This window comes from Zootoca vivipara, chromosome 7, assembly GCF_963506605.1.
Source record: "Zootoca vivipara chromosome 7, rZooViv1.1, whole genome shotgun sequence".
Taxonomy (NCBI): Eukaryota; Metazoa; Chordata; class Lepidosauria; order Squamata; family Lacertidae; genus Zootoca; species Zootoca vivipara.
The window spans coordinates 44,783,658-44,800,168 of NC_083282.1; the positions used below are offsets into that span (position 1 = coordinate 44,783,658).

General features: G+C 40.6%; 1 protein-coding gene and 1 non-coding gene across 3 annotated transcripts in view; both read left to right on the forward strand.

Annotated features, from left to right (window-relative positions):
- EIF2B3 (eukaryotic translation initiation factor 2B subunit gamma) overlaps positions 1-16,511 on the forward strand; it is an 80,646-nt gene that overhangs the window by 55,719 nt on the left and 8,416 nt on the right. For both annotated transcript variants that reach the window (XM_035121471.2, XM_035121470.2), the window contains exons 9-10: positions 459-536; positions 2,056-2,204. In XM_035121471.2, coding sequence (XP_034977362.1) covers positions 459-536; positions 2,056-2,204 — 227 coding nt within the window. The remainder of the gene's footprint in view (positions 1-458; positions 537-2,055; positions 2,205-16,511) is intronic.
- LOC118089585 (U6 spliceosomal RNA) lies at positions 2,973-3,079 on the forward strand. The gene has a single exon (XR_004693143.1). It is a non-coding gene; the product is annotated as a U6 spliceosomal RNA (small nuclear RNA).

Here is a 16,511-nt window from a genome sequence, read left to right on the forward strand (position 1 = left end):
AGCTCTCTAGTCACATAGCATATTGCTTCTAATAATATTGCTTGCTTTTAATTAACTAGGACTAGTAGTATTTTTCTCTCTCATCATGAACACCTCCCTTGTTCTCTTAAAATAGCAATGGCGCCCACCTGAGAGTTCCGGCTGAAAAAAAGGCCTAAGACACCCACAAGATTGTCTCACCACATATATACCTAGACAATCACTTTAGTCTGCAGGAGCACTCCTTTAGATACTATTGCATCAGGAGATTCATTCCATATGATGTACAAATCAGATTATTAACGTGGTGGCAGCTACACTTTGGAACTCCCTCCTGATATATATCAGATAAATGCATTTTTTTGCTGTCTTTTTGTACCTATTGAGGACCATTCTGTTCCAACAAACCCTTTGGGTGTAGATTTTTATCCCAGTTCTGCAACGGATTGTAACTTGTGACTTTGGATATAATCTTTCAGGTTCCTAAAATGCTGTTTTCGCTTTGCCCAGAAGAACCTCTGGTTCACTGTACTGCACAAGTAATTGACAGAGGTCTGGTGAGTAGCAACATCTCTGTATATGGGGTGCTGGGACAAAAAAAAGTCCTTAGTTTACATGATTTCCTTCCATATTAACAGTCTGTCTAATACAATGAAAGTTCTCATTGCTGAGATATGAGTGATAATTGTGTTCATGCATGCAGCCACACCCTTTTGCAGCATGCCTGAACATGGGCATAGCCAGGATTTATTTTGGAGGGGGGAGGCTTTATATTGGGAGGGGGGCAGAACCGAGTTATCTGTGACACAAATGGTCAGTTAAGTATATTTATTTCTTTACCTGATTTAGGGGGGCAGCTGGGGGGGCAGCTGCTCCCTGTTGCTATGCCCAGGTGCCTGAATGCAGTATGGTTGTCCCAAATTAACCCTATTTTTACATTTCATCTGAACCAGGAAACCGTGGTTACCAACTTTAGAAAAAGACAAGGTCTTAAACAAACTCTCAAACATGGTTAAAGATGCTGGTTTGTTTTGAGGCTAGTAACCATAGTTTCCTGGTTTGGATATATAGGAAACTATGGTTAATTGAAAACTACCACACTGCATTCAGGTGCACTGAAAAGGGAAGTGCTTGCATGCCTACAGGCATAAGGCTCACACATAGCTCAGCTTATTTAACCAATATATAATTGTACAGACTGGGCCAGAATGCATCCAGCTTCAAGTCAAGTCAGCTCCTCTCTCAAACTGATCCATCAGACAGGCATCGTTGTTATGTATCAAATTTGTAGATCTTGAGGTAAGCATTCAGTCAGATCTGTCTTCCCCCACCTAATGCAACCAATTACCATTTACAACAAGATGTATTGGAAAGTATTAAATTCTAAGTGAGAGCAGCAACCAACAGTAGTATTATGCTTTTTCCTGCATCCTCATAGACTCTGACCATTGGACACCATTGCTCTACTATGGTAGCTGTATTTATTTATTTATTTATTATTTGTTGTTGTTGTTAATTTATTTATAGTGTATTGCACCAGCTACTCTGGGCGGCTTCCAGCATATGTACACATAGTAAAACATTAAACCTTAAAAAGCTTCCCTATACAGGACTGCCTTCAGATGTCTTCTAAAAGATATATAATTACTCATCTTCTTGACATCTGATGGGAGGGCATTCCACAGGGTGGGTGTTGTCACTAGCTGTAGTGCACACATACGCAGTTCTACATGAGCAAAGATTGCACCACCCTCTTCAGTACTAAGACTCATATCCTGGAGCCAGTTCTTTAGTTCTACAGCACTGAAAAGAAATAAACAGACCTTGTTTATGTGGAAAAGACTCTTGGGTCACAAACATGCTTCATATGACATGGGGAAGGCATAGCTTTTTTCAGAGATCAAATATCTGTCTGGGTTCCCATCTCCTAGTCTGCTGTAAGGGACTGTTCTTCCCTGCTGGTTTTCATTTAAGCTTCCATGAATCCTTTGTATCTGTTCTGTGCTCATTGGACTAGAAGCACCCATAAAAGGAAAATAGGAAGTTTAACTATGTTTTCTTTCTGCTCCTCTCAAGGTTGGATCTGACAGCATTGTAGGTGCATCAACACAACTAGGAGAGAAAACGGCAATTAAACATTCTGTCATTGGTACTGCATGTGTGATCAAAGACAAAGTTAAAATTACTAACTGTATCATCATGAACTCTGTCAGGATTGAGGAAGGGTAGGTAGTTTTCTTAATTTTTTTGTGGTTTGACATGTTTAAGTTTTGGTTACTGACTCACCAATGTCTGCTGAAGTAAGAGTATTCCGAGCACACTTGATCTTGGCTGAAAGCCCCAGGACAGAAGCTTTCATCTCCCAAGACCAAAAGAAAAATGATGAAAGATAAATAAGTGTTAAGTTGCAAAGGTAAGAGGTTGCATTCAGTGTAGCACTACAGTGAACGTTACCTTAGCACAACCACAACCTTTCTAGGTTGGCAAGCCCCATCTGTCCCTCACTTACCGGTACCTCTACAGTACGTGCAAAAACCATCTTCTTGACTGTTGGACTCACTACCGGTCTCACCTGCTTGATACACCATAGCCTGTCTTTCCATGCAGGGGAAGTCCCTAACTAACTAAGGGTTTGAGACCCATCGGTTACCCTCACCTGCTTTAGCTGGACAGTTGAAGCCGTTTCTAGGATATGGCTGCTGTCACATGCTGACAGCTTCCATCAGCCACAGGTGAGAGATGAGTGCAGGGTGGGGACCAAAGGTGGACAAACTACCCCAAAAGGAGCATTGTGTGTCCTCCTAACACCCCATACACTCCACAAATGCTAAGTGGCAGCATTTATTATTTGTTTATGTAGGACTCACACAGATTTTCCCCAAGGATTGCAGCCTCTGCCTGTGGATTTTCCCAGGGCTTTCCGCAGTCTTTGTTACACCGACCTTCCAGTCCTTCAGCATAGTTTTATCCCTTGATAAAAACAAATGGTTACTGTGCTTGTTCCGGCAGCACACATGCTAAAATTGGAACGATACAGAGAAGATTAGCATGGCCCCTGTGCAAGAATGACATGCAAATTCATGAAGCATTCCATATTTAAAAAACAAACAAACAAACAAACAAACCCAAATGGTTACCTAAATGGCAGCTGCCATGACAGTTTTCTGCCTCCCTTTACAGAGCAGCCTCCTCTGAGCACTAGTGTATAGGAAACTCTACAAGTATTGACTCCTTTTCCTTAAGCTTGACATTGACTCATAGCTCTCATGAGAGTGGTGAGACTCCTGAAAAATGTGAAGTTGGTTCTCACAGGCACATGCTTGGGTGGAGGGGAGGAAGCAAAAGATGTCAGATCTCTGGAGAACACTGTACTTAAAAAAGGAAACTACAGGTGAGTGTGGTGCCCAGTTGTCAAACATTGAGGACATCATAAATCCTTTGGCTCAAAAGTAATGGCTAGCCTTCGGTTCATTTGTAAATTGATCCCATACAGTTTTGGTGCCATGAATTACACTTGATAAATGGCACTCATATTCTGTTGAGAGTTTTACCTTGGAGAGAAATAGTTTTTTGGTGAAAATGGAAAGCTTGGGATATAAGGATCTCCAGTGTATAAACAAATGGGATATTTTAAAGAGTAACTGCAGGTTTTTATTATTATTCTAATTTAGCACCCTGCATTTGACAAACAAAATGGCTCTGGGTGCTTTAAATACTACATTTAGCAGTGAATATCAAAAGCTGATTGTTCATTGGGTGAGGAAATATTTTGAATACCTCATGTGTGAAATTATTCTGTACCTTCTGCTGTGGCATTAAATAATACTTTCCTACACTATTCTAATTATTAAATATTTTAAAACTCCATTACGCATCTGCTTTGCTGTCCACGATTCACCCTCTGATAGAGCTCCTCTGTGTTAGATTGAGTATTTCTTCTAAGGTATATGTGAAATCCCATCAACCCAAAACAGCCCTTGTGCTGCTTGGCCTTCATGAAATGAATCAGGAATTCAGCACCAAATAACAGATAGGATCTTCTCTTTAGAGTTGTAGTTTAGCTCACTTTCTCACCTGAGAGTTTTTACAGTGCTGTTTTCAACAATAAAGAAATGTGGAGACATTTAGAATTTGCATCAAGGCCACTCTTTAATAATGTTTATCTTTAAATTAGAGTGCATGTGCCCATTGATTTGCTATGACAGAAATGGTTACCATATCTTGTAGTACTCAACAATGATGAGCCACTTCTCTTTTACATCAAGTCTAGATTCCTAGTTTGGTTAAGTAATCCTCAGCATTTTATTTTTTTAAAGAATCCAATATAGCTAAGTGAGATAATCAGTTGTCTCCTTAATGCTTTCCTCACTACACCACTTGCTCTTCCATTTCAGGAGGCAGTAAACTAACGCAAGTTTCATATGTGCTGAAAGACAGGCATGCTTGACCAGGTTTGGCAGGCAGGTGGGGTGCGTTGGTAAAAGCTGTTATAGGAAGTAATTTATAGAAGAGTATACCGTAAGTGCTGAGAGATGCTGGCAAATCAGGTGACAGGCAGGAGCGTAGAAAATGCCCATGTTTCCTTGTGGACATTCCCAAGGGCTCAGTGACAAATGACTGCACTGAGTTGTGCAGCCAGGAGGAAACTGCTACCCACAATGCAGAGACTATTCAGTTGCCAGCCAGGTGTATCTATGCACAGTGCACAGTAGCCACATGCTCTCCTTCAATCATTACAGCAGCTGGGAAATGGGTGTTGGCTTTTTTTACTTTGGCTAAAGTGTGTCAAGGTAGGAGTCATGATTTATGCCTCTGAGTGTTTGACACTTAAGTCTTGTTTTTAGGCTGCTTACCATGCAAACAGCTACGGGGCCCTGGCAATAACTGAAAGGTGACCCTTGGCTCCAAGCTCTCTCATTGGTTCTGTTCTGCTCTTTCTGCCACATATGTGACCAATGGAAGAGTGTGGCTTGCAATGAGCAGTGAGCACACAAGCTGTATTATTGTGGTTGCCTTAAGAAGCTGGTGAGTTAATACCCAATCTCTGCATCAAAGCTAGTTCAACTAAATAGAAGCAACTCTCCCCCAGCCCACCTCAACCATCCCTAACAGTAGGTAATCTGCCTGAGTTTCTACAGCCTGAAATCCAGTTGTTGTGACCAGTCAAGGATTGTTGCACAGTATCAAAAGGTGCTGGGGAGAGAAAATCTTAATAGAAGCATAGCTTCAAGATGCCATTCATATTATTCCATTTACTGCTTCTTTCACCAGAGCAAGTGAGCCTCTTTTTTGTAGCATTAAAGTTGATCCTAGAACCCCAGAATGATTCATAACTAGTTTTACTCAGAGCCAAACTGGGTGTCAGGATAACAATCCATGAATTTAAACCTAGATATTCCATAGCCATGTAGAAAGTGGAGAATTAGAATGGTCCTGTTTAAGGATCATAACTATGGTCACTGTAGTGGCTCTTACTTATGCTGCAGATTCTAATAGATGTTATGGCTAGAGGTAGGAGATTCACAAGAAGTATGCTGATTCTCAAGGGAAATGGAACATCAGACAGTGGATGGGGAAGGAACAATGATACAGTGGTACCTCTACTTACGAATAACTCTACTTACGAATGTTTCTACTTACCGTACGAATGGAGCTCCGTCCGCCATCTTGGATGCGGTTTAGATAGGATTTTTTTCTACTTACGAATTTTTAGATAGGGTTGCTTCTACTTACGATTTTTTTCTCCCAATGCATTCCTATGGGATTCAACTTACAATTTTTTTCGACTTATGAATGTGTGTTCGGAACGCATTAAATTCGAAAGTAGAGGTACCACTGTATACTATCTTGGAAGCAAAGTTGACAAAGGACAAACTTGCATATTTCCATTTAGTCAATAGTGGTAGAGATATCCACCTTTGGAGTTGCTAATCCTGAATTTCATCAAGTTGGGGGGAAAACAGTGAAGCAGAAACATCAAGGTCTTACCCAAATTTCAGTTTTTGACATGTAAATGGAATGTAGAGGAAACACCTCAGGGATACTCAATTGACAAATTATCTGTGCATTGTTTAATTGGAATGTCTAGGTGTCTAGTCTCATGCTCAACCAACACCTTGAAAAGGGATTCTGTTGCTACTTGTCACAGAGCTCTACAATTTATAATTATTCTCCATGTTAAAAATACTCAGTTTGCTACTATAACATGGGCAGGAGACTGTAGCCGTTCCATTGGGAACTTCTAGCCAAGTTCTCACAGCATTGAGCTGGCTTTGCCTATCATGTGGCATGCACAGCACATCTGGGGAGATTGCTTGCCAAATGACAAGTGGTAGTGAATGTCATCAGAGTAAAACTGATGTCATTGGTAACAGTAACATGTTTGGCAGGCTCTTTGCTCTTATTGTATAATTCAGTCAGTTTTATTTTCAGCATATTACTTAAAACACTGGATGTGCTCGGCTGCATTCCAAGATGCCATAGGCTTAAGCTGGCTATGTTTGTATATAAAATGTTTGCCTCTGGGTCTGCATGGTTAATCCATTGGGATAGAAGTGTTAAAAGACAAGATAAAATCAACAAAGTACTTTCTGGGCCACTTTTTTTGTTTTGTTTTTTCCCAAGTGAAGGCATAGAGTTTTTGCCTATAAGCATGGTAATAGAACACTCAATCTAGGAATGATAGATGACTTCTAATCCTGCAGTTTTCTTGCATTTTTAGAACTGGTCTAGATAATCCATATTGGCCTCCATTTGTTTGGTGTGTAAAAATACATTTGATGCTTGAACCTAATAAATCTTTAGCAGCCACTTAAACATGTCCCCTCCCAGTTAAGGGGCCAGAGAGAATCGCTGCCCTGATTTGCACTTTGATGGCAGTGGGAGCCCCTCCCCCTCACAGACACCTCACAGAATGTGTGAGCCAGACACACTAATGGCACATGATCGTGCAGAGATCTCACACCTGCTGTCCTCACCAACCAGGCAGATATGCTGCATGACTAGGGTCTCCATCTGAAAAGATGTCATTGTTGAGGATCACTTGCATATTCTTCAAGGGGAATGCAAGTGGGTGAGCTTCACAAGCACAATACAGTATGAAGTTCGATTGAGGTATTGTTCAGTAATAGTGCTATGACTCTTTGTATACTTAGACACTTGTTAAATGAGGTAACTTGCCTAATTAGGTAATTTACAGGTCAATTCAAGGAACAGGTGAGGATAAAATCTTGGACAGGGATTGGGTAGTGATCTGAAGGGCCTTGAGATTGAAAGCTTGGTATCATGTGATAAAACAGACAAGGGAGGTCACTTGTGGGGATGATGACTTGAGGGAAGTGAACAGGCACTTTGGTATCTGATAGCACCCTTGCCACAGGGCACAGTCTATGGGGAAATTCTGCTCATGCTGCTTGAAAATGAATGGGCATTGCAAAAGCAAGCCCTGTCCTTTTGTATAGCTCCTGTTCATTCAGTGGAGTGCACCAAGAGAATTGCTCAGTTTAAATGCTAAGGATCATTGTGATGGGAATCAGTGTGGTCAGACAAGGAAGCTGAGGTGAAAGAGCCTGGATAAGTTGTTGGGAGTTTTGAAAGGGTTGGGGAGGAATAAGCAACAATATTTGAACACAACCTAGATGATACATGTGGCATCCAGAATCTGGAACATTCTACACAGGCCAGTACACCTGGTCCCATCACTGTTCACTTTCAGATGAGCAGTGGCTTTATTTCAATGAAACAATTGGGAGATAAAGATTTTACTCCTACTGAAGCGGCTGCTGTGAGCTGGCTTACATTATGTTATTGTACTTAATTGTTTGTAAGCTGCCTCAATTATATTTTATATGGAAAAGGGATAGAAATATCTGGGACCTTCTACAGTCAGTCATAGTTAAGAAATGAGCTGCTGCTTGGTGGTGGTTGTGTTTTTCTAAAGCACCTTTTCAGTTACCTGCCTGAGTGGATGATGTAGATGCATTCACTGTTCCTCAGGCAGCAGGCTGATGGGAGAAAGAGCACATGTGTCTAGTTAAGCTCCGCTGCCGCCTACCACATGTCTCCAATTTAATGCTACTTTCTATGAGAATGTGTACAAGGGTGGGGGAGGGGAGAGAAAAACCCAACCAGCAAGGCAAGAGGAGTTGGCTGCTAACTGCAGATTGATTGTGAAGTTTATGAGTTGTTTCCTCGATGGTGCCAAATCAGCACCTGATGTACAAAGTTGCAAGCGATCTGAAGAAAGTTCTAATTAAGCCCAGGGTGGTATTGGGGATTTATAGGGGTACAAGCACAGAAGCTTTCTCCCACCCCCCACCTTGTATAACACGTACAAGGGAACAAGCCTGCTGCCAAGGCAATATTTGTGTGGCATCATAAAATATATTTTACAACATAATCCCTCTTGAGTAGGAATGAGAAAATGAAGTTGTTTCCAACCTCATAGTTGCAAAGCTGCAAATAATGTGGAACTCATGTGGAGATGATCAAAACATTTTATATTGTGGTGGTCTGCATCCTAGGATGGTAACTGTCACAGGAATGCCTCCTCTTCAGTTGCCAGTTTGGCATGCTCCTTGTGGGGCTAGACTAAGGATGATCATATTGGACACACTGATGCAGGCTACTTATGTCCAGTGATAAATGGTAGATTCTTTCTGGAGGACACTTTGCCATCAGTCAGGCAGTTATGGTCTGAACAAAGTGCTCTGGCATTAATATGAACCAGAATTTGTTTCTGTTCTGGAGAAAGCATTTGCCCCACAAAACTGAAGCAGCACGAATTTGGAACTCCCTGTTTATACTGAGTGGGCTTTGTGGAAGATGTCCACCACTTAAAAAGGACAAAAATATTCTACATATAAGATTTATATTTAACGCCAAAGCAGCTCTTGCCAAAGACAGACAAGAAACAGCCAGCAAGATGCTTGCTTTGGCGTTGGGCCTGGCCAACTATGCCTCTGGAGCTCCAGGATGAGCTCTGCACTGCATTATACTAATAGAGAATGTCGCTTCTTGACACCTTACATGTCCTTCACCATAATGAAGGACTCTAGTTAGCAGACCACCCAGAACCATTGCATAATGGCCCATAAGCTTGTAGGAATGCCCACTGGATTTAATAGGAGAGGGGGTGATGCTGTTGCCCTGCCAAAAGACCAAGTCCCCGCTTGAAGAATTGAGACATTTGTACCATTTGCCCCCATCCTTCCTTATTTTACATGATGCATTTTACACTGAAGAGTTCTACAGAACTGTTCATTGCACTTTGCTGGAAGCAACGATGAAGGTACATAATTGAAAATATTGCAGGAAGTAATGAAAATATAATAGCACTTATGTGACTTCTCTCTCTTCCCCTCCTCCAAGTCAGAAGGCTGTTTCACTCTGTTTTAAAGTTGGAGAACGGCACCTAAATCTGAAGAGAACTTATCTGAATGGATAATTCTCCATATCAAGCATATGAAATATGTAGGTACTTTATATGAGAATAGAAGGTGATGGGGTCTGCTGTTACTGCAAACATTAAACTATTTCCCAAAGCAGTGCCATAGCCTTTATTGCCTTATTGAATTCAGCAAGTGGCCACAGTAAGAAATTCTCATGCTGTTTTTAGGTGTTTTTTAAAAAAAGAAATCTGTTCTGCTCTTAGGCAGAAAAGTGAAAGGATGGAGAGTGCAGGTGCATTGCAATGAGTGTTTGGGGTTAAATTTGATCCAGAGGTCTGTGGGACATAATCTCAAAAGTAAAGATCCGACCACACAAGGAAGAATAAAAAGCCTTTCCATTATGATCCAATGATCAAAGATAAGATGTTCCAGTAACACAAACATTGTAACAAATACATGGCTGAAATAAATGTTACAGTATTGTGTTAAGCAGTTGGGAAATAACCTAGGGACAGGGTTTTGACAACTGCACTAATAATTCCTGAATATAAACATATTTCGGCAACAACTGAAATGTATCTAAGCAGTTCTGACAAGCAGGTACTGTGACATCTCTGTTTTGGATTCTGCTTCAATAATCAAAGTAAGCTTGTAGTATTTTATCTGCAAATTGCTTTGCAAAAAAAAAAAGAGAGTCCACATTAGCTTTAAATACCATAATATTCAAACATGGGAAACATAGTCTCTGTACCAGCTAGAACAGCACTTCTGGGCATAACTGTGTTGGTGATTTTTATGCCACATTATAGCCCTTCTAATTGGCTCTGGCATATTTCGTCAGATTCAAACTTGCATTGTCACTCCTGCTGCTTTGCTTCTCTGTAAGCAATGTAATTGACTGAATCTACAATTATGGGTGGCTTTGGAGTAGAGTAGAGAAGCACTTAGGAGCAATTGTACCAACAGCCTCTGTGCTATATTAGACCTTTTTCTAGAAAGCGACTACATCTTTACCTTGAAAACTTGTGAATTAAGTGAGTTCCGGAAACGATTCAGATCCATAGATCAATAGTCCCTGAGAGTCATGCCCTGACAAAGCAGTCAAAGGTAACATTTCAGTCCCATCACAATACAGGTTAGCAGATTCCAGGCTTGTATGGAATTTAAAAATCTACTGTATATCCTGCCACATCTGTGGGGCTGCCAATACAATACAGAGATCTGTGGTTCCCTCAGGAGCCTTGAAATGTTGAGCCAGTCTTGACACCCTTGATATAGATGTCGAAGTTTTCTAGGACACCAGGTCCTGGAGACACAGACACCAGCTCTGAGACAGGTTGATCAAGATTGTTTTAAGAAGCTGAATGTTCAATACAGCTGCAAGATTTCTAGACTATCCCAGGTTCTGACATGAAATATGCATATTCCAAACTTGCAATAATTTTGACCAAAAGGATGAAAACTTTACAAGTTCCTGTTCCCTTACTGGGGCTGAATGATTCATCACATATTCCTTCACAACTCTTCAGAGCAGCATAAGCCCTCGTGCAAAATCCAGCCAGGGCTTGTTGAAGTATGCCACATTGCCAGCCTTGCCCTGTGTCAAATAATAGATGGCTGCTGCTCCATTAGCCATTACCCTGGCATTTAAAAGCACCCCATAAAAGAATAGATGTGTTGTGCTTCTCCATGTCGGTAGACTGGCTGCAAGGCAAGGGTTTGTCATCCATACCTTTTTGGGTAGCCAAGTCTAGGGCTGGGGCTCTGCTTGAGGTCTTGACCTCAGTCATCTAAGCTCCTTTTCCTCCATGGCTGTTCATTACTTTAATCACTGAGTCCTAAATAATTGGCGGGTAGCCTGTAATTATGGGCTGTGTTTTGGATTTCTGCAGCCTGTTCCTTGTATGCTGAACGCTGCAGATTTTAGTCTCCCGCCCTTCCCATTCCCCCACTCCTCCACACTATGTTTGATTTCACTCAGATGCATTTTTCTGGGGCTAAAGAGAATAGAAGACCACAATTCCTTGGCTCTCTCGCTACCTTTAGGTGGTGGAGGCTTTGCTTTTCTCTCTCTCTTTAAGTATAGAGTTAACTTCCCTCAACGCACTTGATTTATAGACAGATAGCAAGCTTTGAAAGTCAGCAGTCCTGGCACTGTGTAAATCAGCTTTCCTTATTTATAGTTTCAACAGGAAAAGGAATTATTTCCCAATTCTTTACATTTCTTTCCGAAGTAATCGACCACCCTGTCCTTTGGTTTAAAGCTGTGTAGCTTTACCACAAAATTGGGGGGGGGGGGAGAGAATGAGGCCTGGGATTGCTCTGCTATAAAAACTCCAGATTGTATGTTCTTGGACATTGCCTTTAAAACAGCTTCCTTCAAGCCCACACAAGAGATGGCCTGTGTCTTTGCCTCCCTCCCTCCCCCTTCTTTCAAACAATCTCTGACCTCTTAGAAAAATAAATAAAAGATAAAGCAAGGCCTGGAATGCTGCAGAATGAGTATACATTTTACTCTCTGTTGTTTTCTGCTGGGATTAGTTGTTTACAATGGAGGCATGGGGGAGGGGAGGGAGTGGGTTGCGGCTTTACTGAAATTAGAAGCATTTCAGAGTCATCTTGTTAGGTGGTCTCTGCTTTAAAGACTTAAATCCTTGTAATCTACCCACCCCCACCAACTTCTTGGTCATCACTCCTCTTCTCCATGCTCTCCCCCCCCCCCATTTCTCTCAAAAGTCAGGCTCCCAACCCCTTTTTTCTCTGTATCACACCTGGTCAACATATTAACATAATTTTAGCATCAGATGGCTGTGTCTGCATTAGCATCACAAAATTGGGCTAAATTCCTTCCTCTCCAGAGAAGACCAGTTCAGCTACTTGGATTTGCTTGAAGCCGATCAAAACTCCTAGTTGTAATTTCAGTTCTAAGTCAAACTGTTTGTGGTGCCTCACAGTTTTGTTGTGGTTGTTAGCTTTTTCATTGTTAAGTTTTTTTAAAACTCTTTAAAAAAAACTTTCAAACAAAACAAAAAAAGAATACACAATTATGCTACTGAACTTAAAAACCTGTATAAACATTCATATACAAAGCCTTCCAAATTTAATGAATAGATGCCATGTTTTCACAAAAGTTTCCATTTGTTGGCTTCCTTATCCCAAGTTTCACAATCTCAGTAAGTTTAGACATTTGTACAATGTACCATTCTTTGGAGAACCATTTTTAAATTGTTTTTTTTTTTTGGTCCATGCCCATTTTTAGCAACTAGTCAATTGGCCACCTCCATTTGATGCCCTTTTGCTCATGAAAGGGCTTTTAATCTCATGCAGAATCCTAGAATTGTAGAGTTGGGAGAGACCACAAAGGTCATCTAGTCCAGTCCCTTGCAATGCATGAATCTTTTGCCCAACATGGAGCATGAACCCATCACCTAGACCCTGAGATTAAGAGTCTCATGCTCTGTCATAGGAGCAATCAAGTGGTATCCACTAACAGCACAGAGAGGTGGTTTTTGCCAGTTCCCCCTTCTCCCTATAGCTCCTTGTGCCACTCTTCACCCTGTCCTGGAGGGTCCCCCAAACCCCTTGGAGCTAGTTTTCAGTGGGAGCTGCAGAGTGTTTGTGAGAGGCAAAAATGCCTCCACTCCTCTTCCACTAGCATGAGCACAAGAGCACCAGTTGAATTCCACCCACTATTAATAAAGGAGAGGTGAACATGTCATATTTATCTCTCACCATTCCATCCAATAAAGCAAGTACGTTGTAATGTCAGAAAACATTTCCATGACACATTATCACACAATAGATCACATCTCCAGCATTTATGAATGACATAATCATAGTTTTCAGTTTGTTGGGGCTCAAATACTATTATTATTTTATAATGTTTCCCTCATATTAATATTAACTGACATGTCAAAACATTTAGTACAGATTTTATCCCAGCCAGGCACTGCACCAATTTTGTTCAAGCATATTTTCTCCACTTAAAGATTTGTTTCATACTAGTAATTAACAGATAGCAAATTGACAGTGAATTCTAAATAACATTTTTAGAATCATTCCAATTAACAACTAGTATTTCAAAATCAGTGAATGCTGTTTTTATATTTTTCCCATTTCTCCATTCTGTATTTCGATAATGAGATCTTTTGTTACTCTCTAGTTTTCTGTATACTTAGAAACACACAATTTCTTATCTGCCCTTCACAGGTTGCAACAATAAAATATACCACGCGTTCCCAAAGTGGTCACGTGGTCTGCACTGTGTCTGTGAAGAACTCACTTGCCATTTGAATTCCATAGAATTCTGTGGAATTCAAATTGTTATAGATACAATACTGTACAATATAAGAAATAAAAAAAGCAATAAAGATACAAATAAAAGCCATACAGCCCCTATCACGGTATATTGTGATTGCTACAAGAGGCAGAAAAATGATGAATTGGTCCACCAAGATCCTCAGCAATTTTTAAGTGGTCCGTGGAGAAAACCACTTGGGAACCACTGAATATACCATTATAAAAACAAAACCACTACAATTGCAAAACACGTAAAACAGTTCCAAATGGAACAACGGAATATCTTCCAATGGGCTTGTGCCATGTATTTAATGTGTCATTTTCAGTGCCATGACAAAATAGTAAGAGTTTGGGCAGGCTGTTCTCTTTCTCTTTTGAATTCTGCAAAGAAACTCATTATCATTTACCCTACCAACTAAAGTTAGATAACATTTTCCTGCCAAGTTGTCAGTATTTGTACAGGTATACTAATTGGCACATGTTCAAAGACAAAAAGAAACCTCAGGAGTGTATTAATTCTAACAGCATCAACTCTGCCCATGCATGACATTTTTAATTTCATCATTTTCCTTAGACTTATTAAGCAAAGAGACCACCCTCGTTACTTATTAAAATAATAATAATTACAAGATACCTTACAGGTTTTTCAGCGCAATAAATACTATTTTGTCTCATAAAGTCTTTGTTGATTTCTGTGTTCTATTTTGTATACAGCCTGAAATTTGACTATGGCTCTTAAACAAAGCTTGAGTTGTGGAATTTAATGGGCATTAAATATATTATGATTGGCATAGAGGCTGATTTTGTGTTCACATTGGCCAATTTGTATACCTTTAAATCACTTGTGACTTGTTAATAAGGTGAGCGCTGCAGATTTTAGGATCAGAAGATATCTACTTTCACAGTGCTGAAAATGTAGATTGTCCTTTTCGCAACAATAAATGTGTTTCCTATTAGAAACCACTCTATCCAATACATTCTTACATAGGTGACAGCTAGCATCAAAGCTGTTATACAGGCTAATGTTATGTTTGTAGTTTTATAAGGATACAGTACTCAAAACTGGAAATCAAATTGCCAGGAAATCAGATGCTTACCACATAAGAAAATAAGCTTATTTATTGACAGTGGTAGGACAGGGGTGGGGGGACAGAAAGGAGTTTGAAATAAAATAAACACAAAATTCTTCTGTTGGCAGGCTTTATACTTTGATTTTTAAAATGTGCACAAAAAAGCATTTGCAAGTAATTTCCAAATGACTGTATTACATCTGTCAGTGAGTGGAAGGAACACCCAGAAAATGTGTTTTACGTCTTCAATTTGTTTTCCACTCCTGTGGTAAAATCTGGCCAAACTGCTCTATTGTGGGGCAGGGCCATAGTGGGAGCTTAGAATTATCAGTGTGTGTTTGAAATCCTGCATATAGATACTGAATTTAAAACGTTTCCAGCCCTGGTAAGCTTTTGTCATCCTGGAGCTGGAAAATACGTTTCCCTTGTTTTGCTGAAATCTGACATCCAGAATGAGAGTTCTTCTCTTTCACGGATTCTTTCAGCCCAACAGATGTTGAAAGTAGCCAAATTTTGTTTCTTAATAAGCCCAAACAAGAGCAGTATTAGAATGCCTTTATTAGGCCAAATAAAAGCCACAAAAAATTAAGCGAGCTTTTGAGTAACACAGAACTCTTCCTCAAGCTCCCTGTTAAAAAAGGTGGTGGAGGAGGGATGGAGGAGAGGGTGAGGGTGAGGGTATTTGCCTGTTTGCCATATGTCTTAAGAGAATGCTTCTGGAAGTTCTTTGCAGACTAATTGATTTCAGTTTTTCCCAGTGTAAAAGATTTTGTAACACCAAAGCATACTGGTATAAAGAACTTGCCCTTTGAAAATATAGAGGTGAGCAGTTTACTTTATGTATCTCCTGAAATCACAGCCTAGCATCACAAATGAAGCCAACTTAGAAGCTTAGGTAAATTCAACAGTAAAGTGAGTGTGTGCTTTGATTTGTTTTCCATGACATTTGTTTTAGAGTCACTTGGAATCAAGATGTTGAGAAACTTTCAGCTTCGAAAGTTATAGTTTGCAGTTCTCTGCAATGACCAACCATGGGTGTCTTGCAAGGGCTGCACCTGAACATAGAGTGCATTTTTTAAAATCCCAACAACACTCTGGGTTTCCAGTGTGTAAACCAGTGAATCCTATGTAGATACTCTTCATGCTATCACTGCTATGCAGTAAATGGAGCTGTTGGAAAGGAAGCAGCTGTGTCAGTGTAGCAGGGATAGGGAGCAAAAGGGGAGAGAGCTGTCTACACAGCCTTTCCCCTCTATTAACATCTCAATAAGAGGCCTTGCCAAGGCAACCTGAGCTAGATGACTCCATCATGCATAACTCTGCAGCCTTGCTGTATGAGAGGGGAGGCAGTTGGGTTTACAGCAAGGAGAGTCTTGCCTGTTCAAAATGTCTCCCTTTTCATACCATAGGCCTGCTCCTCTCTGAGCCCTATGATGTCTTACAGAGGGAGTTAAATTCTTTTCAACAAGAGGATTGTCAACTCAGCTTTGACTGGAGAAGCTCAGTTCCCAATTGTCTGCCTGAGATGGGAGTCGGTCTCCTTAGCAACCCGGGGCATTATGATCGTATCCTTGCGAATTTTCATTAAGTCCAGTCAAGGTCTCTGTCTTGATATTTGAAGCCCTGTATATGCTGCTTGTGCTCACAGGACAATCTGCCTGCTTTGAGAGCCGTGTTCCACTGGAACAGTGACAAGGGCAACCAATAGGGGGAGCAATTTCTCAGGGTCTAAATCTACGGTATCCTGTGCCAGGGGACTTGAGTGCAGCTTTCT